Below are 27,860 nucleotides of genomic sequence, written 5' to 3'. Positions count from 1 at the left end.
ATACCCTCACTTGAACTACTAACCTGAAAAGGGGTGCATTCAGTGGTCTGATATATATATTGGTTTTATGGTAAAAGTATTTATTTACTTTTGGGTACTAAACTTATCTGTGATACTTGCTAAACAACTATAATGGTTCTATTGGTGAGTGCGCGGATCTCTACTATTAATTGGTTAAAATGGTTACTCGCACCAGTCCTGTAATGGTTATAGGCAAATGCTTAATGGTAACTTGGACCGGACCGATCAATGGTTACTCGCGTACTGCCTTACTTTAATTACAATTAATTTTATCTACTAAGCAATAAGAAAATTTATTGAATTAGGCGTTACTTTGCGGAAATCCATAATTATTCAGATGATTTAAGTTTTCTTTAGTGTTAATTCCGCCAATATTTGTTTTTAAAACAATTCGACACGTGTTTCGCCTCTACACGAGGCATCCTCAGGACGTGTTGTCTCGCCAAAATCTGGCACGTTTGCAGTCTCGTGCCAGAATTGAATTAACACTAAAGAAAACTTAAGTCATTTGTATACTAAGCAATATTTGTAATATAATGCTGTTCGATGGATTTACTTCGAACATAACCACTATTTTGGTCGAAGAACAAAAATAATATAAGTAGTATAAAGAGATATATAAGTAAGAGTTTAGCAATAGTATGCCGGCGTTACAAATTGGCCGCAGTAATATTAGGCAAGTGCGGTGCGGGGCGAGGGGGCGGGGGGGTTACGCACGGCTTCACGTATGTGGGTTGCGTAGATTTTACGTTTGCGTAAGCGTGTTTGAAGCGTACACGTTTTACAACAAAACTAGCTGATCCCGCGATTATATTCGTGTGTTTACTTCTACTTACCAGTAAAATTATAAAAAAAGACCTCATATAAGTACTAATTAAAAAAGGCTTATTTTAAATTGTTAATTCTTACTTATCTAGCCTCGAGCGATCGCATTTCCCGCTCTTTCGTACGGCCGGCGTTGTTAATATCGTGTATTATATTGAGATCAGGTGTTTTGAAAGGGATCAAAGGCTTTGCACTCAGCAACCATTTCGTTTTTTTTTATCAAAAAACAAATCATTAGCTGACCATACAAACGTACCAAAAACGCTCAAAATATAGAGATTAACTTTTATAAAAGTCACTTCTCGGTGAAAAATGAATCTGCAATATCTTAAGCTTCATCAAACAAATTCATTATTAATTCGCTAAACTGGGTGATCCACTTTTAAACATATTTACATAAGTAAAGCAACAGAAACAAGCAGACTGAACTGAAAGACAGTATAAATTGTGTGCATTCGTTTTCAAATCGAACAATGACCTATTCATAACCCATGAAATGACAAAGGCGATGAAGAGGTGTCACCTAATGTGATTAGGAATCCCTATCAGAAACGTTTAATGGTGACGCATTTTATATTGAACGGACGCAACTGCATTAGTTATTTATAGAATGCCGAGTCCACGTATTGTAACGAACAATGACGAAGAAAGCTATGTAATGAAAGAGATGGAGTATGAATAGCAAGGCGAGTGAAAAGGAAAGGTATATCTGGCTTTTGTTCGCCGTCGTTCTTTGTATGTGGATAATTTTGGTTGGACAATAATTGCATTATCTTTTTATTTATGATAATAAGGGAGGAGACGAGTAGGACGTTCAGCTGATGGTAATTGATACGCCCTGCCCATTACAATGCAGTGCCGCTCAGGATTCTTGAAAAACTCAAAAATTCTGAGCGGCACTACAATTGCGCTCGTCACCTTGAGGCATAAGATGTTAAGTCTCATATGCCGAGTAATTTCACTAGTTACGGCGCCCGTCAGACCGAAACACAGTAATCCTTACACATTACTGCTTCACTGCAGAAATAGGCCCCGTTGTGGTACCCATAATCTGGACGGCATCCTGTGCAAAGGAGCCTCCCACTGGTATGGTATTATCTGATGTTTTGCTAAATTACCAAAGTTGTCTTGAGATTTATACTAGATTTGTAGACGACAGACCAACCAAGATATTTTAGGAAAAACTTTTTAGAACAAGTTCATTATGAAAAAAAAATACTAAAAACAATTTACTTTTATGAGAAACAGTGACGGGACGAGTGAGACGTGCCATTAGAACGCAGTGCCGCTCAGGATTTTTGATTGAATCCAAAATTCTGTACGACCATCATAACTGTGCTCCTCACTTTGAGACATAAGGTATTAAGGCTGAGATCTCTAGAGCGTACTTAGACTTTGCTCAGACCTTACTCACGTATAACTTAGCTGAGTGTGATAAAACGCGAACTTGACTTTTGCATTGCCCTATCTGAGAACGAAACCAAGAATTATACTAAACTTACACTCAGCCAAGTTTTACTTAAGTAAAGTCTGGGAAAATCTAAGTACGCTCTGTAGATCTCACCTTAAATCTCATTAGCTCAATGATTTCACTAGCAGCGGCGGCTACTGCTGGGCGGCAGATAGCCTCTAAGTACCTGCCCACCTAACTGACCTAGCCTCCCACTGGTAATGTTTAGACTCTCAGCTGGAGATTTGAATGTAATTGCCCGGTAATCTAACAATCCCTAATCCACGAGTGTGAGGCCGGCACCCGTTAACGGTACAGTCAAAGTAAACAATTACGTTAGCATTGTTCGCGCGGTCATCGAACCCCGCCCCGCCCCGCCGGCAGTCCTCTTACCGAATCGTGAGCCGATAACATTCGCATGTACATTAATGTTACATTGAGTTGAAAATTTAATTTAACAATATTACGTGTTCGCTATTGTACAGTCGACAACAAATTTAGATGAGTATTTTTTCATCCAGACGAAACACTCCAACTGTTGGATATATAGGCCTTCCCAAAGGTCGCTTTCGTTACGTGCCCGCCACTTGAGAATATTGCCTTCCAATCGGCCATCAGATCTGCGAGCCATATGTCCTATCCAATTTCACATATTGGAATACATCACTTCATTACATAGTCCTAAACACTACTTAATTTGAGCTATCAAAATACAAACACAGATTCCTTTGACGTTGACTGTACTAAAATAATTAGACCACCCGTCATAGAGGTTTTGGGGTTACCCTCATTTTTAGTGGCAAAATGAATCTCAATGCATCTTTAATGCTGTAATTTAGGTGAACTCAATTTTAAGTAACATCATGTGTTGGGGAGTTTAAAAACGTCGTGCTATCTTAAGATAAAAAACTGAACGAGTGGTAAAAGTAACCGTCCTATTGATACATACACTATCTACATTTTGCCTTCATTTCTTTTAATCAAGCAAATAATAAATTGTCTGACAAACATTGAAATAGAATAACAAACATTAAAAACAAGAATTTAATAAGTAAATGAGTGTTAATTACAATAATAATGATCATTGAAGTGGCGAAACGTATTCGGTCGCGTGAACACTTTCACCGCTACCGCTTGTACTGTGTGACCCAGTTGCGTGAACGTACGCTTATTTTGTTTTATACTATCATATATATTTTTATGTGTATTTAAATCATTAAATCCTGTGGTTTTTAAATTAATGGATGAGAGATTATTTCACAAAATATAGAGATTAGGTGGACAGATTAGGACACACATGTACATTCCATTCATTTCGTTCCAGATAAAGGCTTAATCATCACCAAACCAACAGATAGACAGATAAGTAACTAACCTAAAAGTTTTTTCATTATTATAAAAGTCCACTTAAAATACACCATGAAGTTATAAAGATGATTTTGTAATGAATGTAGATTTAAAGATGTTAAGTCTCATTTGCCCAGTAAATTCACTAGCTAGTACAACCTTCAGGCCGAAATACAGCAATGCTTCACGGCAGAAATAGGCGCCGTTGTGGTACATAATCTAGCCGGCATCCTGTGCAAAGGAGCCTCCCACTGGTAAACTAAGGAGTAGTAGTTTCCCGTTGGTATTTTCAAGGTAGTTTGTTTACTCGTCTCGTCCCTTATTTTCATAAAAAAAAAGAACTGATGAATTCTATCCTGAGCCAAAGAATGATGTTTAACCAACAATAAAACATGATAATGTGAAGGATGATTGTTGTGTTTAAAATGATTACATCATAGGTACTTTTAATACACAATCGAAGGAAAAATCGACATGTAAGTCGTACACGTGTTCGCACAAAACTCACGGCCGTGTCGACGACACAGCCTCATGCCGACTTTTATTTATCTTTATGCATGCGGTGACATCAATACACTTGAACTGGCCCGTGATATCTACGGGCACCATTTTTTTTACATACCGTAGATCTAATAAAAATATAGGAATAATTTATTGAAGCTTAATTTAACAAAGATTATTCTAGTTTTAAACTTTTAAACTTTTTTTTTACTTTTGCTCTTAATGGTGATTTTCATTAATATAACACTAGAAATAAGGGATTGCTTGTAACTAATTCTAGTAGGCTTCATAAGATACATAATAGTTTTAAGGGTAAATGTATACACTTTTATAATAAAGTCCCAGCCACTGTTCAGGCATTATCTATAAATAAATTTAAATGTTTTATGAAAAAAAAATGCCTCTGTCGTAAATCCTATTACTCCACAGCTGAATATCTAAGTGATCGGACAGCCTGGGACTAGATAATGATTATTTCATAGCAATAGCAATGAAAGTACATTATTGTATATTTTTATTAAAAACAGCGCAAAAAAATGCTGGGAGAGTTTCTTGCGCCGCTTCTTGTCTCTCAGAGCGCCATTTGTTTCCGAAGCGGTAGTAGGTATCTAGTATATAAGAAATGACATCAAAAAGAATTCTAAAGGAATCAATTTTGAGAAAATAAATGCCTTTTATGCCTTTTAATTAAAAAACATGGATAAAGTATATTCAGTATTAACACCCTTTGGAAAAGGGCACTTAAGTGTAAGCTCGTGATGAATAAAAAAATATCAGCAAAGTCAAACTTGAATCAAATTATGACAATAAATCAATCATAACAGATTAAGAATCAGACATCGCTACTAATCTACTTTTACTGAACGAAATGATCGAATCAAAACTCTGATTGATAACGCAGATACAATGAGAGAATCCAATTACATCAGCCTTGCTTTACATAATCGTTTCGCTTCAAATTTGAATTGAATAGAATCATGTGACGTACGAGGCAGGTGCGTTGACCGATTCAAGGTGAGATGTTTTTATCAATAGGCGTTAATTATTTAATCACTTGAGTTAATTGGTTGTGCTAACGTGAGTGGCTGGATCTGCGGTTTAAAGGCTGTACCTACATTGTGTGAAATTTCTACAGCTTTTTTTTGGAGGACAATCCACCGCGACCCACACTCTGTTGGCGGCTTTATCCACACGATTGTCGTTGCGTGTTTTATAGTTTGGTTGTACGTGGAATTAAGTTCCTGGAAAGTTGCACAGTTAAGGAATGCCACACATGAGACACAGGTGAGAATGATATTTGTGTTTGCAATGCAAGGGTGGAATTGTTTTTTTTTTTTTTAATGAAATCTTCACTCTCACCCCCTTATTCATAATAGTCTGCTAACTTAAGGCATTGCTAATTCTCACTCTGTCTTCTTCTATTGACCTAAGTCAGAATGAGAAAAAACACTCCTTAGCGGCTGTTTAAAGTTAGCGGACCATTATGAATAAGGGGGTTACACTTTATTTGATAAGTATTGAATGAGATTGAACTGTAACGCTTATTCAGGAAAAGTCCAATAAGGGAGGGGGGTTTTTACTTTTTTTTTATGATAGTAAGGGACGAGACGAGCAGGACTTTCAGCTGATGGGGATTGATACGCCATGCCCATTGCAATGCAGTGCGGATCAGGATTCTTCAGAAACCCAAAAAGTCTGAGCGGCACTACAATTGCGCTCGTCACCTTGAGACACAAGAAGTTATATCTCATTTGCCCAGTAATTTCACTAGCTACGGCGCCCTTCAGACCGAAACAAAGTAGGCGCCGTTGTGGTACCCATAATCTAGCCGGCATCCTGTGCAAAGGTGCCTCCCACTGGTTATATTATGGATATAAGAACAAAACACAATTTCTTCACCTCGCCTCGATGAAGTTTTCACTTCTGTCTTCTGTTCATATTTTAAAGGCCGTATCAATTAATTGGTTTGTTGTTGAAGTCAAAGCGTGAAAGAATCAACTTTAACTTGATACCTTACGCTTTTCTGAGAAAAAGAGGCAGACAACAAAGTCATGACTTCCATTTTGTCTAAAGTACCAAACCCTTAAAAACTAGGTAACTTATTAACATACAAAAAGAGCCCACAAGAGAAACATTAGTGTACAAACAGATTCAAGATAATAAAGCAGTAATTAGAACGAAACAGATAATCTTTATTCACCAATTCCGTTCTTCGTAAAGTCGGTAACGAATTTATATACCCAAATGTAAAGCTAAGTTTTTATCTAAGTCAATACACAAGCATTGTGGAGAATAAGAAATTATAGTAATTAACATTGTTTGAAAAAGACTTGTGTAGCAATTTATAAAAACAGTTTTACCATTCGTTTTAATAGTATCCTAACTAATATTAAATATATTAAGAGTTTCTGAGTGAGCGCGATATGAATTTAACGCGGACGAAGTAAAAGAAGAAGCTAGTCTAAAATTAAGTGCAGTATTGAACGTTGCAGTTATAGCTGATAGGTTCGATTCTGGTCTGGGTAGATTTTGATTTGTAATCAAATATTTCCCGTTAGTAATTCCTACGGGGCTATAGATGAAGTTTTATAAGTAAATTAAAGAGAACTTTAAAAAGGGGTTGACTTGCTGAATTACTGAATTACGGATGTCGTTTGAGATTAGCTTTTCCAATATCTGCAGTAAAAAGGAATATTAATCTAATTTCTTTTACAAACAAAAGGCAATCGTGTATATTTTTTCCATTCCCCGCCGCAGATGGTTGTGTCCGGCCTACTTATCAAGTCCTCGTTGCTACTATGCCACCACCCAGCCATTGTACCATAGAAATATCGAGCCATCGAGTCACCGCAATACCGGAGAAAGTAAACAAGGTGCTGTACACGGGCGTACGCACGGAGCGAGGAGCGAGTATGGCAACGAGCGATGCGTGCGCGGCATGAATAGAAATCACTTCAATTTGTATGCCCCCCCTGCCAGCGGATAATCAACTGTTTATTTGCCCCTCATTTATACCAATAAATGAAAACATTTTATAGTATTTTGCCAATTATACAACTTGTCTAAAACTGATCTTAAATTTTTTTTTTTGTCCTTTAGATTGGATTAATAATACTATGCGTTTAACAAATGGGATATGAATGAAATGAATAATATTATATTTTTAGGCTGAAGCTAAAGGGGTTAAGAAATAAGGGAAGAGACTTGAATACGTTGCTGTTACCTTTGAATAATTCAATAAATTCAAAAACATATTTAATAACATGATAAAGAGTAAAAAAACAGTATCACATAGTGATTACGGCATCGTTCGACAAATAATGTCGGCAAATAATATGGAATATCTATAAACAAAATTCTCGTGCCACAATGTATGTTGCCATAATCCTACGAAATGGCTTGATTTTACATGTATATTTGGTAGGCCTGAGAATGGGTGGTTTTATATAAGATATAATTTTTTTATACCTCAAATTTTTTATTTTTATTAATTTAAATGTCAATACAACGTTTGTCATATTATAATATATAAGTTTAAATAGCAAAACAAACTATAATGTCCACACACAATATATTATCATCCAACTTACTCACTTAGCAAATAAGTTTTTTTCTAAAAGGGCTCAAATGAAATCATTAGGGTCTTCCTCAATACTTTCATAAACTGAAAATAACTCGCTAACAAACTCGCTACTCATAGAACCCCACACCAATTTATGTACAGGGAGCGCGCCCCACTCGCAAGGTAATAGGACAGTAATGGCCTGACGTGGCGAGGAGCGAAAACACAGCGTTTATTGAGCTGATCTGTATAACGTAGTGTGTACGAAGCAAATATCAGGAAGCCTTCCTTTTTCTATTTCCTTTTGTGATCTACTCAGTAAACATTGACTATACATATGTATAGACTTATTAGGATGGTATCGATGTTTGGGATTACTTGCCCTCTTGACGTTTGGAGTACTAGTGTTTGAATGTAGGTACAAGATAATTAATATGTTACGTATTTATCTTATTAACAGAAAATTACAAATATATCGGATTGTCGTTTGGTCTCAAACGCTATAATATAATGCTGAGTGAATGAATCAATCATTTTATTTAATAAGTAATAATTGATAGCTATTTTACGGTGGTTTTATTATGCAGAAAAGACGGAAAAAACTAAATCGGGAAAGGTGGACCCAGTCGAGAGCACCTACCGTGAATAAGAGAGCTGCATGAAATGGTTTATGAGAGTAGGAATCAGGGAAGTATATCAGAACCGTGGCAAATTGATGCAGGTAATCTCTGCCGGGAGACAAGCGTGATTGTGTATATGTATATCTAGCTGCTGTTCATATTATATTAAAAAGATACCCTATGTGTTAAATCTAATAGTCATTCAGCTGGTTGGATGTGACTAGAGTAACAAGTATCCAAACGTACAAACTTTGATTATAATAATGAGTATAGATAATAATATTTACCGATCTATCCTTGACTCATCTAATGCTACGGTTTATTGCTTCAACCATATACAAACGATCTCAATGTATGATTAATATTTTATTAAATTATACATAATATAAATACATAATTGAAATCATATAGGAACAACGTTATTCGCCTCGTATGACCTCCATACCGACTATATAACTATGTATTAGTATACGAAACAGATCAAACAAAAGAGTTTAGTCCACAACGCGGGTACGGCACAAAAGTCGCAATAAAACTTAACCGCCTTCACAATGTCGTACAAAAGCCTAGCACATATTTGTCAACAACGAACAATAGTAACCGCGCGCTCCCCCGCCCTTCTCCCCGCTGCATTTCTACGCAATACACATTACATTGTAGGGTAGAATTAATTAGCAGCGTAATATGAGCGCATTTTAAGAGCCTGTCCAGATGAAGCGTTTTACGCGCGAGTTCACTCGCGCGTTTTGATTTGTATTGCGTCCAGATGCGGCGTATCACGCGCGTTCTCGCGCGCATGTGTTGGAGACGGATTTGAGCAGTTATAAACATGGACTCGGATACAGCGGTTGTGTTGTGGCTTGCATACCGTCGATGGAGACGTCGTAAACAAAGAGAAAGTCGACGATTTAACGTACATCCCATTCTACGTGATAGAATGACGCATAGTATGTTTATAACTTTATACCCAAAACTCAGAGAACATAGTGAAAAGTTTTTCAACTACTTTCGGATGTCAATAGCATCGTTTGATAATTTACTAGAAATTATCAAAGAAGATTTGTCTCCATGTCAAAATTATATGGTACGGGATACTGTTTCTGCAGAAGAAAAACTCGTGATTACTTTGAGGTAATATTTTTTATTGCTTTAGTAATACCTTAAGTAATTAATTCAGATTCATTGGAATCTTGTGTAGATGCCGGTGAAGGGTGTTTGTAGCTAGACGTCGTTGGTGGTCGTGACGCAGTGCAATAACCTCGATTGTAAGTCGAAAAGGTTTCAGGTGGAAACGAAGATGTTGAAGGGTCTGTTGTGGTATATCCTGTTTCTCCAAAATAATCTCTCTGTCCACGTTGTGTCATTCCTGTTTGGTAATGATATTGTGTCGAAGGTTGGTAGTCGGAACGAGCTGCTGCAGGTCTAAGACACAGAGCTTGTTGAGCTTGAAGTACTTTCATTAATTCAATTTTTGTTTGAAGTCTGTTTTCCTCTGGTACTTTAAGAAGCTCTTTGTGTAAGGACAAACAAAATAGTTTGTCATCATCTGACTCTATTTGGTTTGTTGCCTGTGGCTGATTCCCAGATGCTAAATTTGTTTTTATGATTGAGAGGAATTCTTCGTCAGCCGCATTTAGTTTTTTCTTCTTTTTTGCCTGACTACGTGGAGGTCTCATCACATCTTCCCCATCGCCAGAAAACTCCTGTTCTTCAGTTGCAACACACGCGGTGTTGATGTTGCTCTCAGTTATTTTATTCCGTGTCGATCTTTCGAGAAACATCAAACGTTCAAAATAAATATATTTGGCTTTGCCGGAGGCTCCTGATCCAGACGGTGTGGTTTTCTTCTTCTTCATTTCTCTCACAAAGCCATCACGCAACCCTTTCCACTTCTTCTGCAATAAAGTACCTGTAAATAATAAAAAGATCGAAATAAAATAATAATAATTATTTTACTTTCTTTTCAGATATTTGGCCACAGGATGTTATTTTGCGGATCTGCATTATGCCTACAGATTAGGAAAGTCTACAGTTATCGAAATAGTACAGAAAACCTGTTACATCATGTGGAACAAACTGCTAAACATAGTAATGAGACAACCAACGAAAGCTAAATGGAAAGAAATTTCGAAACAATTTCAAAAATACACAAATTTTCCAAACTGCATCGGTGCCATTGACGGCAAGCATATCCGTATTATAAAACCTAACGATTCTGGGTCTCTTTACTATAACTATAAGAGTTATTTTTCAACTGTTTTGTTGGCCGTATGTGATGCAAATTATTGTTTTATTGCAGTGGACATAGGCGCATATGGAAAAAGTAATGACTCCACAATTTTTAAAGACTCTATTTTATATAAAAAACTTGTCGAGAAAACTTTAGATATTCCAGATCCAAAGCCAATATCGCAAACAGATGCAACCCCCTTACCTCATGTCATAGTAGGAGATGAGGCGTTTAGTCTGTCTGAAAATATAATGCGCCCTTACTGCGGTAGATCTCTAACAACCAAAAAAAAAATTTTCAACTATCGCTTATCCAGGGCCCGGCGTTACATTGAATGTTGCTTTGGCATCTTGGTAAATAAATGGAGAATATTTCATAGACCGTTGAATGTGGATATAGAATTTGCAATAAACATAATTAAGGCTTGTTGTGTTCTCCATAACTACGTAAGGTTAAGGGATGGCTATAGGTATGATCACACTCTCTACGAAACATCTCTGAATAATTTGAACAATGAGGCAGTGAGGCCTAATGCGAGATCATTGAATATAAGAGATAGATTTGCTGATTATTTTGTAAACGAAGACAAACTCCCTTGGCAAGATAAAATGATATAGTTTAACAATGTAAAATCTATGCAAATAATAATATTATTTAATAAAGTATTATTTACTTACCTAAAGTTTTTTTTTTCTCTTCGGAATCACCAACTTCACAAAAAATTTCCACTATTTCTTCCCAGTTCCTACGTTTAATGGTTCTATTAGAATAATCTGATGATTCCATGTCCCATAGAGCTACCCTTTTCTCAATTTCGTCGATAAAAAGTTCCGTGTCAAAGTTATCACGCTCCATTTTGAACCAAATACGTCCACTCGCCACGGACACGCGCGTAGTACTGGACGCAGCACAGGCCCCCGAGTACCTCGACTCGCGCGGCGCTCGCGCATGGGACGCGCGAGTCGAGAGTCCCGCTCATTGCACGCGTTTTACGCGCGAGTGAGGAAACGCGCGTAGGCATCTGGACGGGATGTACGTAGCTCTAGGACAGGCTCTACACGCGCGACGCACACAAAACTCTGGAATTTATTTGACATTCCGCGATATTTGCGCTACACGCGTACCTACAACTATGAGTATTGACAATTATTATCTACAGTGTCATTTATGGGGACACTGCGTGGACTGCGTGGAATTCGGATGGAGCAGAAACGAATTAATCTATATATGTAAAAATTAATTGCTGTTCGTTAGTCTCGCTAAATCTCGAGAACGGCTGGACCGCTTTGACAAATTTAGGTCTTGAATTATTTGTGGAAGTCCAGAGAACTTTTAAAAGGTGAATAAATAAAAAAAACTCGGAATGAAATAAAAACAAGAAATTTGTTTTTCCTTTGATGTGTCCATACATAATTCCAATAAGAGAATTTATTGACGCACGGTTTGACAGTTCTGCTGTGAAACAATTTCATTACGACAGCAGGGTGCATATTTTACGAAGTAATCCTTGATGTTATGATATATTATTGACAAATTCATAAAAAAAAACATTATTTTATTTATTATATACAGAACAACGTCTGTCGGGTCAGCTAGTAAACAATAAAATTCAACGGAGACTCGGTAAGATAATTAGTGAATAATATAAAAAAGTCAAGTGCTAATCGATATAGGTACCTATAGCACCGTACCAATTATTTACCACAAAGAACATTGTATAACGTCAAATGAACCAAGTTCTTTACTTCGCAGCCTAGCGGTGTTTCACTTTGACACGCTATTTTCGCGACTTCAATAGGAAATTCGGGAATTCACTAGCACGATAATAAAAATGTTATAATGATCCTCCATTACTTATAATTTTAAGATTATATCTATATATTATTAATTTTATAAAAGATATCATTGCCATCCACAATTCTTTCATAAGAATTTTCTACATTATTCATCAAATGTAGTGACTCCAACACCATTTCCATTTTTTTTGTTCACCACAAAGCTTAGATAGTATATGTAGTATTTGTTAAAATTAAAAACCACAAAGTCAAAGTCAAATACACTTTATTTAATTAGACTTAAACTAATCGCAATTGAATTGTCATTAAGAATATTGAAGTTTATCAATCTACTATATGTTCGGAAAAAGTAGAGCTAGTAATACAAATTCATACTCTAAGCTTGGTGGTCTATGTCCTGATGTTATATTTTTCTAAAAAAGTAAATATTTCATTTGAATATACCAAACTTTTTTGAACAATATTTTCATGCATACTAAAGAGTTCGACTTTGTTCGATGTTTCACATGTACCAGGCGAAATGACTCTATTTTTTACATCACGATGAACCTTCAACTGACACAAAATTAAAACCAGCTTGTGGACATCCGCGTACTCGGCAGATGGTGCCACGGCAAGGAATGAACATTGGTTACTCTCACTGTTGTACTATCAGGAGGTTTAAGTATGGAATTGCCGTTTTGGCGCAAATTATATCAAATTTAAACCTCTTTATGTGAGATTTCAGAGTCAAACTGCCACATGACAAAATGTACAAAATCGAATTGTTTGTTGTACAATTGTTTTTCATTTGGCTTTAAAAGTAAAGACATTGAAGTAACTGCAATTTTTGAATAACAGTTCAAAAAGTAAAGCCTACTGGATAATCATAAGCGAACATCGCAATGGTTGACTTCAGGATCAATCGCCGTAATAATACCCTAAGCAATATACAGAAAAGTGATGGTAGTGGTTAAGTGGACCCTCATGGTGTAATTCACAAACGCTTGCTTAAATCTAGACAAGCAATAACAACAGATGTCTACAGTAACAAACTTCGAACGATGCTCATGAAACTCGCAATGAGACAACCCTCGTCAACGGATCTTCATCACTATTGCTATATGATAAGACCTCACTCCACATGAGAAATGTTTTCAACTAAACAGGACCTTTAGAAGAAAACAAAGTTCCGCTAAGAGATTTTGGACTTATGTATGACGTGCGATCGTACCAATGGGGTTTTATAATATATATCATTTGGTAATTGCCTCATCGTGCGAACCCAACCTTGAATTAAAAATAGCATATTTACACGAGCGAAAGATCAAAGACCATTTTAGTCCACAAAACGTGACTATAGAAACACGAAGATAGCGCCATATAGAGATAAGTGACAGTGGACATGTTTGGAGTGGTTTGCCCACGCGGTGGGCGACACAATGTTTGACAGACGTCGAGTGACCGCCGCCCGGGCGTACTCGGGTCATCGACCTATTTATCATCTAGGCGCTTCGCTAATAGCTCATCCGTTGTTTTGATTACTACTTCAATTAATAGCCTCTGGGCTACATGAATTAGCTTTAAGGGGCGTACGATAGCAGGACTGCATGTTGTTGACAGTTCTGGTAGAGACTTGGAAAGAGAATCGTAATTGTCGATAAAACTTCATGCAATTTATGAAACCACACGACAGAAAACTTCATCAGAGGAAGTTAATTAAGAAAATAAAAATTCGAACCCAATTATAAATATATATTCATTGATATAGTGTTTGCTCTGCAAAAGAGAGCTATATATAAGCTTGGTTATAGACATGCTCTCAATGAAAAATTAAAAGAAATACAGTCAGTACATCTATGAAAATTTGATATACGTTCACAAAAATCGTCACCTTTTTGCTCTTAATGGCGATTTTCATTATCACAACACTAGAAATAAGGGATTGCTTGTAACTAATTCTAGTAGGCTTCATAATATACATAATAGCTTTAAGGGTAAATGTATACACTTTTATAAGCCGAGCCACTATAAATAAATTTAAATTTTCTATTAAAAAATGGCTCTATCGTAAACCATACTACTCCAAAGCTGAATATCTAAGTGATCGGACAGCCAGGGACACAATTGAAGAATACCATCAATAATATTTGAATTAGCTTTTTTTTTTATCGTTCATTGTATAGGTTTTGTATTGATTTATTCGTTGCAATTTTTTCCCCTGTATCCCCTTATTACTTTTCTTTTTCCCAGTTGAGTATCTCTTTTCTTTTTCATATGTAAATTCTATTTGTGGAATTTTGTAATTAGCTTATATCCTTCTTCTGTATTTATTGACAAATTTCTTTAAATTAAGCTGTAAGTTTTCTTTTAAAACAAAATATTATGCGTACTTAGTATAAAACAAAGTCGCTTCTCGTATGCTTATATCTGTCCATATGTATTGCTAAGACCTTTTAAACTACGTAACGGATTATGATGCGTTTTTTTTTAATAGATAGAATGATTCAAGAGAAAGGGGTTTGTATAATCCATTAATTATATTAGTAGAGAAACACTAAGTAAATAAACGAATTTTTTGCGCTAACATTTGAAACGCTGGCTAAACCCTACGAGATTGATCAAAATAATGTACTACAGTATTGTACTCCTTCAAAAGGTCTATAAAAATGTCCGTGAACGGTATGTCTTTCTTACCTCTTAGGGATTACCCGCAATAACCATTTTTTATCCTTTACTCTATACGAGAAATAATGGCTTATTTACGAAGCGATTTTAAGCCATACAGCATTAATCCTTATCCAATTAAGTACATTAAATACATTGTGCATTTAATATACATTAATGTGGCCCTTTTCAGCATGTAATTTAAATGAATATTTTCGATGATATTACAGATTTAAAATGTACGTTCGTACATAAATAACGGGATTACTCGGAAATGAGAATTTTCCATTTACTATACAATAAACATAGTAAGATCACTAACAGCATCCAGTTACTTGTAATCGGATGGTGCCGTGAACGGCGCGGGGCGCGGCGGTACCGACCGACCTTTGATACGAACGTTATGCAATCTGTATTTACGACCGCCACTGACCTTTCTCTACTTATCTCGTCCTATTATCTTCTAGAACCTTCTAATCTAATATAATCTTATATTTATACATACGTGTTACGATAGCGGATACACATAAAACAAAATATTATGTTAACCCTTACGTTAGAATCTGAGAAATATCTATTTCTTGGAAATAAAAGTCACTCATTTATTTTCTGAAAATTAATTTCCAAATAATTGTTTTTGAGATCAATTAGTAATTCAATTTAAGTACAATAGTATTTATTAATTATGTGTTACACATTTAAATTTAAACAAAATGTTTAAATTAGATGTTTAAGTAACATTTCTATCACCTATCTAATGCGACCTTTTCTCCTAACACACCATGAAACTCGGCCTAAACTCCGGGAGTGCCGGCAGAAGTGAAATATTGAACAAAGTAATACAAGTTGGTATAACTATCGCATTAGGAAGAGTCTTCGCTAATGACAAAAGTTAAATAAGGTTAAAAACCAAATAACTATAATGTAAAAATATTTCACAGCTGAGATTCGATCCCTCGACCTGTGTTTCGGCTTCGCAATCACACTGATTCAACCACTGGTCCGATGACCGTACGATCATTAACAACCGTTTTCAATAACCTATCTATCTTTAGTTTAGCTCACTAGAGGTAGACAAATCTATCCTTTTACGCTTACTTACATTTCAATAACCCATCGACATAAAGCATTGGACTATAACTATATTGGACATAACTATGAATACATAAGATCTTGTCACTAAACGGTGACAGCAATGTATCCGTTACTAGAGATACGTGATTGAAAACGGCCGTAAGTTGAAATAGGCGAACTATAATTAGTTAGAAGTATAAATCTTTCATCCATAATTTCAACGACTGTCTTACGAATTTTCGATCAGGCCACGTGTCCTGACGCGAGTTTAACATTTTAAACCAATCCCAAGAAAAATGCACAACGCCGCTAAAAAAGTTTACACTTCAAAAATCCAAAATAATTTATAGTAAAGTTCAGTAATTACCAGCTGATTAATTTAAATCCTCTTATATTATTTTAGAAGTAAGTAGTCAAATCAATAATAATTAATCACTGGACACATCAACTTAAACAGTGTCAATACTCTCGCTTGCCTGGCGGTGCGCTAGCTTTCGACCAATATTTTATTCTCATCCAACTAGACATAAAAATCCATTGCGAGCACACAATATGTTATTTTCTTTGACATCAGAACATCACTCTCCACGTGAGGGCATTGTACAATAGTTGTCCATGCGAAAAACACGCTCTATACCTTATCAAGCGATAACACGCTTACAAACAACGTTTCGGCGAAACGATGACACGAACAAAACATATTGGATACACTTGTTGACAGAGAGTAACCTTGTGGCATTATCTAAAGAAAACAGCCGCTAAGAGCGAGCACAATAAACGAAACACTATTACATATAGGCTGACTTCATCGCACAATTCACACAAACAAAAATTCGTAGTCTATCATTTCAATTATCTACACCCATGCTTTAAATCCTCTACTAAAGATTCAAAAACAATTAGCTCATTGCCAACATTAAAACACCCAATGTCCTAAAAACCATTACATCATCCAAACGAGTATTGTTATGAAATTTAGTACAACATTATATCATCCGTTTTCATAATGACACTCCTTTGGATGATATTATGATTACTAGGACTGGCTTTTTTAATGTAATGGATTCATATTATGGGCGTAGATTAAGTCTTGTATGCAACTGTTGATAATTAGGTATTAAAACACTCATGTGATACTATTAAACAATTTACTATCTGGCATAATCTGATATATTTTGTAAGCTGTAAAAGTTGCGCAAAAAAGAGACGAGACAAGCAGATGCTCGATTGATGGTAAGTGGCTCAGGATTGTAGGCTCCAAATTAGTTAGCAGCATCAAGGTTCAGGAAGACAATATATGAGTTTCGAGCGATCGAATTCAAAGACGAATTGTCCAGATATGCCATGTGTGACAGTTAATCTCAGTGTTTGGATTCGAGCGTTACAAACTTAAAATTCAAGTCACTGAAGGGTGACTACCCAGCGACACAAGATGTCAAGTCTCTCTCAACCCCTAGACAAATCCTTTACTTTCTTACGGCCTTACACATAAAGTTGGTACACAGATATACCTGAGAACAAACCAAGAATATGCAAAATGTTTACATATAGACATTTTGCTTACGATTGGGTTATTCGGACGTATAATGTTTCTCGGAAAAATTCAGAATTACCATTGTATTGACATTGTTATCAGTAATATAGCCTTACAATATTATAGTGTTAATATTCTAAGGCTATAGTCAATATTTGCATATTCTTCGATTATTCTCAGGTATAACTTTATTCCAAAAAATATTCTAGTCAGCAGAGCTCCTTTAGTCTCCGCGATTTAGCATCTCGAAATTGGAAACTAGTAAATACAAATATTACTTCAAAATTTGCTGGGAGATGTTGACGTACAGAGATTAACAGCACAGGTGGTAAGCATTTTCAAAATAAAAATACTAATTTGGTGATAAATTTCAGCAAAGTCGTGTTGTGACACAGGAACACCAAAAACACGTGCAACTGATTTCGTGTACGTGACGCGCCTAAATATCGAATCGAGACGACCGCGGGGCGCCGTCGGGAGGGGCAGGGGTCGCCGCTTCCCTTCACTACCGCACCCCGTCATTGCCCTGTATAGCGTGGTATAGTGGCCAAGTTTAGTCTCTATTTGTAGTGTATAAACATAATAATAATAATATATTGTTTATTTCAGGCATTTCACCCATAGAACTACAAACTAAATTAAATATTATATGCGATATGTACAAATAAAAAAAAATACAAATAAAAAAAATATACTCCGATATAATTCATTAATATTATTTTTGAATTTAATTTTTAATTACGTCTAGATTCAAACCATAACCGCCGCTATATTTGGTATCCAATTCTACCACATTTGAATATCACATAAATATTTTTTTAAGTCAAATATATCAATACTAACGAAAAAGTGATTTGCATCATCAATCAATCTAGGACAAATGTGTATGTAGCAAATAGCCGTTAAACTAAATGAAAACCAATAGAATTAAACAAACGATAAGTTATATTTACACAGTCAATAACGTTATGTATAAATCTGAATATGGATCTGATATAAACTAGTGAAATTTTGGCCAAAATCACAAACTTTATGTTATAATAACCTTGAAGTGACCGTCGTTACGTAGAAATAATGCTAGAAATTTCTGTTAGAGCCAAGGTCATTGTTAGGGAGGATACACGTCGTTTAAATGTTTTAAAAACACAAACCTCGTTATATAAATGCCACTCCTCGTTAAAGCCGACCGCCTTGCTACCATCGCAAGGTAAAAAAAAAACGCCCTGTATTATGTGAAATTTTGGTTTATCAATTTCAATGTACATAGTATTCTCTTTGATGAACGCGAGTGTTACATATTTAAATAAAATACTTTTTAAACGATTATTATCTAAAACCTAGGTTTCAAAATTGTTTTAACTTAAGAGATAAAACTACACATACCAAAAGCACCGACTGACGGACACTGTCCGTAAATATTGCCGAAAACCATCTGTCTACAGCAAATACCACCTCCGAGGCAAAAAATGGCGCTAAACTTCACAATGACAGCTATGACAAATTCTATCTCGACTCATTTCATCTGCAGTCCCCTGAAAACGAGATCTAGAAAGTTCTTGAAACGTCGAGTTAGCTAAAATAATAATAAAAAATGTAACCTTTACGCAAAATCTAATGTAAAAACACAGTTACAATTACACGCGTTTTAAGCCTTTAAAAGTGTTTTATTTAAATTCAATGTATTAGTACATATACCATAATACTAATAAACGGAGAGCCTTCATTTTCCTTCTGTTATACTGCGAAAACAATAATTTGTGGTGATTACTTATCCGGAACGTATATTTTTTTACTTAGAAATACCATTAATATATTCGCGATACAAATAAGTGAGTCAATGAGATTTTATTACAAATGACAATTTATACAATGGGCGGACGGGGGGTCAATCTATATTTATATATATATGAGATTTCCACGTATATAGTCACTCATCACGATATCTCTGGAACCATAAGCCGTAGCGACTTGAAATTTGGTAGGAATATTCCTTTCGCTGAGTAGAGGTCAGCTAAGAACGGATTTTACGAAATTCCAACCACAATTTTTTTTATTATAAACAGAACAACGTCTGTCGGGTCAGCTAGTAATTTATATTTTTACAAAAGAACGTTTGCCGGGTCTGCACTTGCAAATTGTTAACCGACTTCAAAAAGGATGTTCGATTACTCTGAGATTTATGATCCGATTTACGTAATTCTTAATTTATTTAGTTCGATGCGGAATAGATGCCATTTGGTCCCATAAAAATTTTACATAGTCTGGCCCAGTAGTTTTCATTTTATGACATTTTTTATGAAATTTTTTAACTACCGTCATCCAACATAATTATTTTTTGTGTACGGCTTTTTTAGGAGTTTCCATTCCGGTTGATTATATATTATTATTATTATTAACTGAAACGTAAAAAGTAAAAAAAATATATATTAATTCTAATGTAAGTAGGTACAAATAAACTCACACATAATACATTCTGAAGTGGCTCTCGCTAAATCAAATATGAATATTACGAAAGACACATTGAACAACTATCCACGCACAATGAAACGTTTACCGTGTGTATGTTGCAATACACTTGCATACAAAACAACTAGTCCTACCTACGTATTTTGTATCGCATTGAGTTATTAGCACATCCGAGAAAATTACAACGATATTTTCCATTGCGAATGATTCAGAATAATTGTTTTCAACGTGACAATATGGTGGCCTTCAGCCGCCGCCCCGCAGTCTGTTGAGCACTCTTACGTAACACGTGACGACATTATTGCATTACAAATATATATCATTGTTGGAAGAACAAAGTTGCTGAAGCCAACTTGTGTATTAGAACGTAATCATTACTTATTTGATTATGAACAGTAACTATCCAAATGTTTTGAGATTTATTTAGTGTTCATTCCGCCAATATTTGTCTTTTAAACAATTCGACACGTGTTCCGCCTCTACACGAGGCATCCTCAGGACATGTTGACTCCCCAAAAACGTGAGTCTCGAGCCAGAAATTGGCGATGGATTTCCGCAAAGTAACGCCTACTTCAATATTTTTTTTTATGATTTCGTATTTTCTATTAGTATTTCACGTGATGAACAACACAAAAGTTGTTCTGAACCATCATCATCATCATCACCATCAGCCGGAAGACGTCCACCGCTGGACAAGTCATAATTTAATCTCTTTGGGGTGACTAAAATGCGAACTCACATGCAAATAACCACATCAAAAATTCCTCTCAAATGATAAAACAATATCAAACCATTTACAGTTTCTAAAAACGGGGTATGCAATGTGATAACATAGACATAGACATAGACATATTTTATTTCACATCATCATCACACAATTTAATTTACAAAGTTTTATTATACACCTTAAAGTAAAACATAACAATATCGCTTAAAGTTAAATAATATTTGTGAACATAATTATATATTTTACAATAGAATCGATAATGATGCGAAAATGGACACCGCTCAGCGTATGCTGTAGCAAATGCTACAGCGCTGGTTTTCAGCGTAGCCCATTACAAGACAAACACGCGCTGTGGTTTAGAAACGTTTTAAAATTTTTAATTACTTACAGCATAACACATACTTACTTAAAACTGAAAACCTACCCAAATACCTTATACGTAGAAAAACCAACATTAAAGAATAAAGAAAGACAAAAATTACCAATATAAAAGATACAAAATATGCAAAACTTGATAAAAAAATATAGTACACAACAAAAAATACAAACGCTGCGATTACAATATAAAATTAAAATAAAATAAAATAAAATAACCGTCCTCCTTGTTTTGAAGTCGGTTAAAAGACCTTCGTCACGTCATAATGATAAAGCGGGGTCAATCAAGTTCAACAATATTAAAAACATTATCTCAACACACGCAAGGAAGGAGTTTTATAACAAATAACACGCCTTACATAACAATGACAAAATTTATTATATTCATACCTACATTATTGCTATCGGCAATCAATTTAACTGCTTATCACGAATGTCGGGTGCAATGACCCGCTATCAGAGGTGATGAACGTTGCAGTCGTCATAAAAATATTGATAAATATACTCTGATAACAATAATATTATTCAATGCTGGCACCAGGACTGTGTCACGGTGCTCGTATCGTTCAAGGGTAATCCCATGACTTATAATAATATGTGACGTTCGAGAGTATGTCAAGAAAAATTAAGATACTATTTCCAAGATTATGTCAAAGTCAGATCTTATAAATAAACTTGACTTATCTTATACATCTATCTATATATATAAAAATGAATTGCTGTTCGTTAGTCTCGCTAAAACTCGAGAACGGCTGGACCGATTTGGCTAATTTTGGTCTTGAATTATTTGTGGAAGTCCAGAGAAGGTTTAAAAGGTGAATAAATAGGAAAATGCTGCAAAATTAAATAAAAGCAACAAATTTGTTTTTCCTTTGATGTATCCATACATATATTTATTGACGCACGATAGATATACAGAACAACGTCTGTCGGGTCAGCTAGTAGTAAATAAAAGGGAAAGTGTGTGTGTGTTTCTGGGTATTATCACCTAAAACTCAGAGAACCACACAACATATATGTAAAGGGCGACATGATCACTCCGACGAATATAGTTTCATTAGTGCCGGATTGGTGGCGCTGGTGGCAGTGATTTTTATGTTTTGAACCACAGGTCGAATTGGTATGAAATTTTATATGCATTAATATGCATTAGAACATCAACTTATATGGTTGCACTGGTAAATACAGACGAAGTTGCGGGTAACACTTAGTCGACATAATAGATATAAAAAACTATTAATACATGTTGCACTAATTGTGTAAACCCTGCCAAAATATTTATTATTGCATTATAGTTTGTTGCACGCTTATCTCAGACATGGGTCATTTGATTTGTCTGTAAGTTTCCCATAACAATCATTTAACTCTATGGGCATGAACACACAGGTACACAACCTTCACAGCAGACCTACGCTTTCAAACACATTATATACAAGTCAAATTTCATTTAAACGTTGCTAATATTTACATGAAAACTGTTAACTTCAATTAGTTACTTACACATATCAAGTATGTTCATTTAATCTATCTAATATAAATCAGATATATAAAACCAAATCTTCTTGAAAATATTTTTGTAACTAAAACTGTAGACATATGTTATGTGTAGACTATAGAGAGTGATACACGGAAACATGAAAAACGTTAACATTCATTACACTTTATCAAGACACAAAGCGTACAAAAACGTAAGTCATGCGAAGCATAATCAACATGGAGGCATACATTGAAATTCAACAAAACATTTACAACGCCTATCTGAGCCACGAACGCACGCTAATGGATCATAACAGAGCCTGGCCCGGCGCCAGGAAAAACGAACCTAGAAAACAATTAATTACGCAGCCCAAATGACCCCCTCCCTCGCAATTATACGACACGACAATTCGTGCCGATGCAAAATGTTTCGCGCCCGACAAAACACGACCACACAGCACAGCGACATGCGGTTTGCAGCCGCCTGAGTTTGAAAGGCCACACACGAAAATGGTTAATAACAAGGAAAAATCTCGATACTCATCGCTGCCGCCGCTGATCGCAAAAATATTAATAGGTTACTATAATTTAAAGGTGAAAGGTACAGTTTTTTGAACATTTACAAACAATGACTTCAGAATGAAGACGAATTGACGTGACAAGCTCAAAATGGTTGATCCAATATACGATAATTTATATTTATTCTTTACTAGAATGTTTTTATATGAATTTGTCAATAATATATCATAACATCAAAAATTACTTCGTAAAATATGCACCTGCTGTCGTAATGAAATTGTTCAACAGCAGAACTGTCAAACCGTGCGTCAATAAATTCTCTCATAGAAATTATGTATGGACACATCAAACGAAAAACAAATTTGTTGTTTTTATTTAATTTAGCAGCATTTTCCTATTTATTCACTTTTTAAACCTCTGAACTTCCAGAAATAATTCAAGACCTAAATTTGCCAAATCGGTCCAGCCGTTCGAGTTTTAGCGAGACTAACGAACAGCAATTCATTTTTATATATATAGATTACCTTTTCTGAAATATTTGATAATTAAAACGCTTTTAACTTCGACCTCGATTCATATATTATTGGTTTATAACCTAATAGCACCTTATAAACTAATTATAAAATACTCTATTGATGGAAAAGAGAGGCTGTTGAGTTCCTTGTATGATCACGACCTCTGATTTTTCTGAACATATGGTAGATTTAGCAATTTAAAAAAAATATATTTATAGTGACGATTCAAACGCGGTTAGTTTAAGCCTAATTGAATAAAGTTTATTGGACGACTTTGACTTTAGGTACAACACCTTTAAATTTCCAATAATGGAAGAGTATCGTACGGAATAGTAACTGCTAAATGTAGGTATTACATAATGCAGAATTGCGAAAAAGTTAAGTTTTTGAATACGGAATCCCATCTCAATCTTGTGACGATTGCTTCCAAATATTAATACGTATCGTACTAGTAAGTACGATAAGAAGAATAATATGAAAATGTAACAATATCAAACAAAACGATGAAATGTACCTGGATACAAAATTTGTTCAACACACTGTATTTCTCTAAGCTGTGGCACTGATTTGACATAACACGACTCCAAATAGAAGGAGGGCATTCATTTAACCCTTTCACATTGATTATAAAATATATTGGCATTGAAATATCAAATGAATCTTTGCAGGCATCGAGTTGCCGACTTTTCGAACATGGTAAATTAATACATAAAATGAATAATTAATCGCAGTTTTCGCTGAAACTTCAACATTCCAAAGGCAAAATTATACTTAACTAGCAAAAGTTTTTTTTTTCAAAATTGTATCCTAAACGCCTTAATTGCCTTTGTGTTTCGATTGCATTGTGCCTCCTATTAGATTTCTAGGGTATTCAAGCTTAAAATCTTATGTCTCTTGGTCAGGGGCGTGTGAGATTTATTTATCGTACATAAGAGATTTGTAAAATCAAAATTACAATAAAATAGATTGCCATAAATAATCAATATAATAATTATAAGGATTCTATATCCCAGATCATACAGATTTGCGACTGGCTTAATTACTTCGTTGTTATTTAATAATACCTGGTACCATAGTACCTGGACAACCGTTCAAAACTTGAACAAAAAATACTAATAGGACATCTGGATTCGAACCGGGGCCTACTGCTTTCCGGATCACCCAATGTCCCATCTGAGCTATTATAGTCTTGTATAGTGGCAAAATTTACCTTTGTATTCTAATATTATTGCAGCAGTTTCTCATTAAAACACGGATAAAACTTTTAAAATTGAAACCTAGCTAGATCGATTTAACGCCCCCGAAACTACCTGTATACTAAATTTCATTAAAATAGTTGGAGCCGTTTCCGAGATGCAGATGACTTATATTTATATACAAGGATTGCTCGTTTGAAGATATAAGATAAGCGCAATCGTTCAGTATTTGGGTTTTAATGAATCGTGAGCGTTGTACCGGGCGATGCTCAGATGAAGGCCTGGCTCGCCTCGTCACTTCTCATCATAAAAACACAATTCAATGCTCATAACATCTGCACAAGAGTCAAACAAACCTCAGAGGAAATCGGCTAAAAGCGAGAGCAACTCATCTCACAAATGAATCAACGGGTTTAATTAAACGCGCCTCACGCAATTTAAACTAAAAATCACACGGCGTAATTAAGCCGAGGCCCTCGCGTCATAACGTTTTCATAACTGGCATTACCTTCCGTGAATCGCGGGGACAGAGATGTTGTCAACCCTTCCTTTATTTACTGGTGTGCCCAACGCCGGTTACATTCACGTTAGATTTAGATTAGGGGAGGAATTTTGGAACAGTTTGGGGTCTAAAATTGAGAGACCCTACGTGACGTCATTGTTCGTGATGTAATTGATCAAAATGTTCAGAACTATCCGTATATCTATTTTACGAACTATACATTTATTTTCATAAAGATCTGCATAATATTATTTTCTTATCATAATATAATCCTTATGCACATCGTTAAGAGCGATCTTATTTTAAACAAGATTCCAGAAAATGTTCAAAACAAAAGTATTACGTTATTCAAAAGAATTGTTAAAAAAACGTTTGTGTGGCAAAGGTTACTATAGCATAAATGACTTTTTTGATGATACCACAGATTGGGAATGGAGCGACCGTCCTCAGGCTATTATATAATAAGTTTAATTGTACAATGTTACTTTGTTACTTTAATTGTAAAACATATTTTTGATGAAAAAACAGAGCCCGCTGAATTTGTTGCGCCCATTCTTCTTGTAGGCCTGCCTGAGGCACTCATTTTGGAATGGGTGGTAGTTTTTTTTTGACTTTCAATAAGTGATGTCACATCCTATTTTGCATAAAAATATTTAAATTTTAAACATTCTTTAAAATATTATTATTTTGATCAATTGAAAGATCGCGTATTATATCCTATTCAGTAAAATAATAATTTAAAAAAATAAGCTCTTAATTTGGAAGACCTTAGAGTTAATTCAAGTAACTAGAATGTGATAATGCCATAATTAATAATTAATTTTTCCGCAAAACATTTGAAATCGTTTGACAGAATGAAATAAATTCTTTAAGTAGCCACTCATTTCTGGGCGCGGGTAAATGAGGGAGACACTCGTAGTGAAAGAAGCCCTTACATAATAACTGCATAATCGATAGCGACGTGTCAGTGCTGGGTGACTCTGACATATTCCTAGCTCTATAGCTGGTTACATGGACATATGAATTAAGTAGATAGAACATGCACGACGCCATCTATGATGTCACACCTACTTCTAATAGATAAACAGCACCTTTTGTGAACAGATGGTTATTAAGATGGTTGTGATAAGGCTGGCCAAAAATATGTTGTATTCATTATAAATTTTACCAAACGTAATTTGAACTGTGAATAATTAGACTCGATGTTTGAAACTAGACTTTTCTAGTCAAAGAAATACATCTAAAACACCAAAGAAGCAAGCGTGATTTTTATCAATTTTGCATAATATCTTTACATTTTAAATTTTTATCTGACTGTCTCAATTCTGTATTTAATTGCATGAAAAAAATTAAACAACGGATAACTTTTGTCGTAACTAGAAACTAGATTGAATGAATGGAATTAAAACACTTTACCGATTAAACTAAAAAATATTAAAATTTGTACATAAAAGTTATGGTTGCACAATTAGGCGACCTTTTCGCTATTCAGCTATCTCTTCCAGGTAACCTAAAGATGTAGGAGATTTTATATATAACGACATAAGGCAATAAATAAACATATAATATGACATATACCAGGTATAACCAGACAACCGAAGGGTTCCGTAGGTTCCTATAACTGAATCATAGCTATTTGCTTTTTAGCAAGAGAGTTCTGTAGTTGCAGAAAAAAAAATCCAAAAATATTTGTCTTTTGCCTTTTTTAGCCAGCCGTGTAATGCAATGTGATGTGGTGAACGGTACTTATACAAAGTTTCTAATGTAAATCTTGACTTAAAAGAGAGTGTTCTCACTAGCACAACCCTTTACGAAGTAGCGGTAAATTAATTATCAATGAGTAATTAATCAATAAGAAAAATATTTTTAGTTTTTTTTTGACATTCATAAGTGTCATTTTCGTTACCTACATGAATAAAGTGTTTTTGAATTTGAATGGTGTCAGTACATTTCTGCTTTTTGGTTTTTTAATATTTTAGGGACTATTAATAAAGATAATCAATAGCAAATAGCCAGGTTTTCCCAGTTTCCTGGATTCCCCCCCCCCCCCCCCCCCACAAACCTCATGTATTAGTTTTTTAAGCATAATAAAGTTTTATCCCTCAATACGTAGATAGGGTTGTAGAAATAAGTTTTCTGATACCTACATATATAAGGCTTAATTGTAAATTGCTTTAATAAGTAGATTTAAGTAACAATTTAATACCAAATATAGAAATTTTGAATTTGTTTTTTTTTTTTAATAAAGATAAATTAATTAAGTAAATAGTTACGATTTGGATGGAAATGGATTGCATTGCATTTATTATCAAAAAAAAATTTACGTTATCCGCAATATTTGAAGTTAACAAAACTCTGCTCTGTGGCGTGTTGGCTACCACAATTGCCTATTGTTGAGACATGACAGAGTCACTTGCTAAATAAATATCCTAAATTTCACATTATTGTACATTCGACGTCATCAGTTCCGCACACTCC

General features: G+C 35.0%; 3 protein-coding genes and 1 long non-coding RNA gene across 5 annotated transcripts in view; 2 read left to right on the top strand and 2 right to left on the bottom strand.

Moving 5' to 3' along the window:
• Positions 1 to 27,860, bottom strand: part of LOC126975099 (max dimerization protein 1-like) — a 343,919-nt gene that overhangs the window by 253,292 nt on the left and 62,767 nt on the right. The gene's annotated exons all lie outside the window — the stretch shown is intronic.
• LOC126975132 (uncharacterized) lies at positions 5,134 to 7,216 on the top strand. Its single transcript, XR_007731642.1, has 2 exons — positions 5,134 to 5,428; positions 6,902 to 7,216. It is a non-coding gene; the product is annotated as an uncharacterized LOC126975132 (long non-coding RNA).
• Positions 9,156 to 11,232, top strand: LOC126975075 (uncharacterized). The gene is made up of 2 exons (XM_050822885.1): positions 9,156 to 9,457; positions 10,294 to 11,232. Exons 1-2 carry the CDS (start codon positions 9,156 to 9,158, stop codon positions 11,171 to 11,173), a joined length of 1,182 nt encoding a protein of 393 aa, XP_050678842.1. The 3' UTR covers positions 11,174 to 11,232.
• On the bottom strand, positions 9,457 to 11,560 carry LOC126975086 (uncharacterized). Its single transcript, XM_050822896.1, has 2 exons — positions 11,234 to 11,560; positions 9,457 to 10,235 (listed from the first exon to the last, which is right to left on the bottom strand). The coding sequence occupies exons 1-2, from the start codon at positions 11,409 to 11,411 to the stop codon at positions 9,487 to 9,489; spliced, it is 927 nt and encodes a 308-aa protein (XP_050678853.1). The 5' UTR covers positions 11,412 to 11,560; the 3' UTR covers positions 9,457 to 9,486.

The sequence above is a fragment of the Leptidea sinapis genome, chromosome 34 (genome assembly GCF_905404315.1).
Source record: "Leptidea sinapis chromosome 34, ilLepSina1.1, whole genome shotgun sequence".
Taxonomy (NCBI): Eukaryota; Metazoa; Arthropoda; class Insecta; order Lepidoptera; family Pieridae; genus Leptidea; species Leptidea sinapis.
Note: the sequence above shows the minus strand (reverse complement) of the source record. Positions and strands in the feature narration are given on the sequence as shown.

Coding starts and splice junctions, on each gene's coding strand:
- LOC126975075 (XM_050822885.1), top strand. CDS start 9,156: ATGGACTCGGATACAGCGGTTGTGTTGTGGCTTGCATACCGTCGATGG. Junction 9,458..10,293: donor AAACTCGTGATTACTTTGAG/GTAATATTTTTT, acceptor CTTTCTTTTCAG/ATATTTGGCCACAGGATGTT.
- LOC126975086 (XM_050822896.1), bottom strand. CDS start 11,411: ATGGAGCGTGATAACTTTGACACGGAACTTTTTATCGACGAAATTGAG. Junction 10,236..11,233: donor AGAGAAAAAAAAAACTTTAG/GTAAGTAAATAA, acceptor TATTATTTACAG/GTACTTTATTGCAGAAGAAG.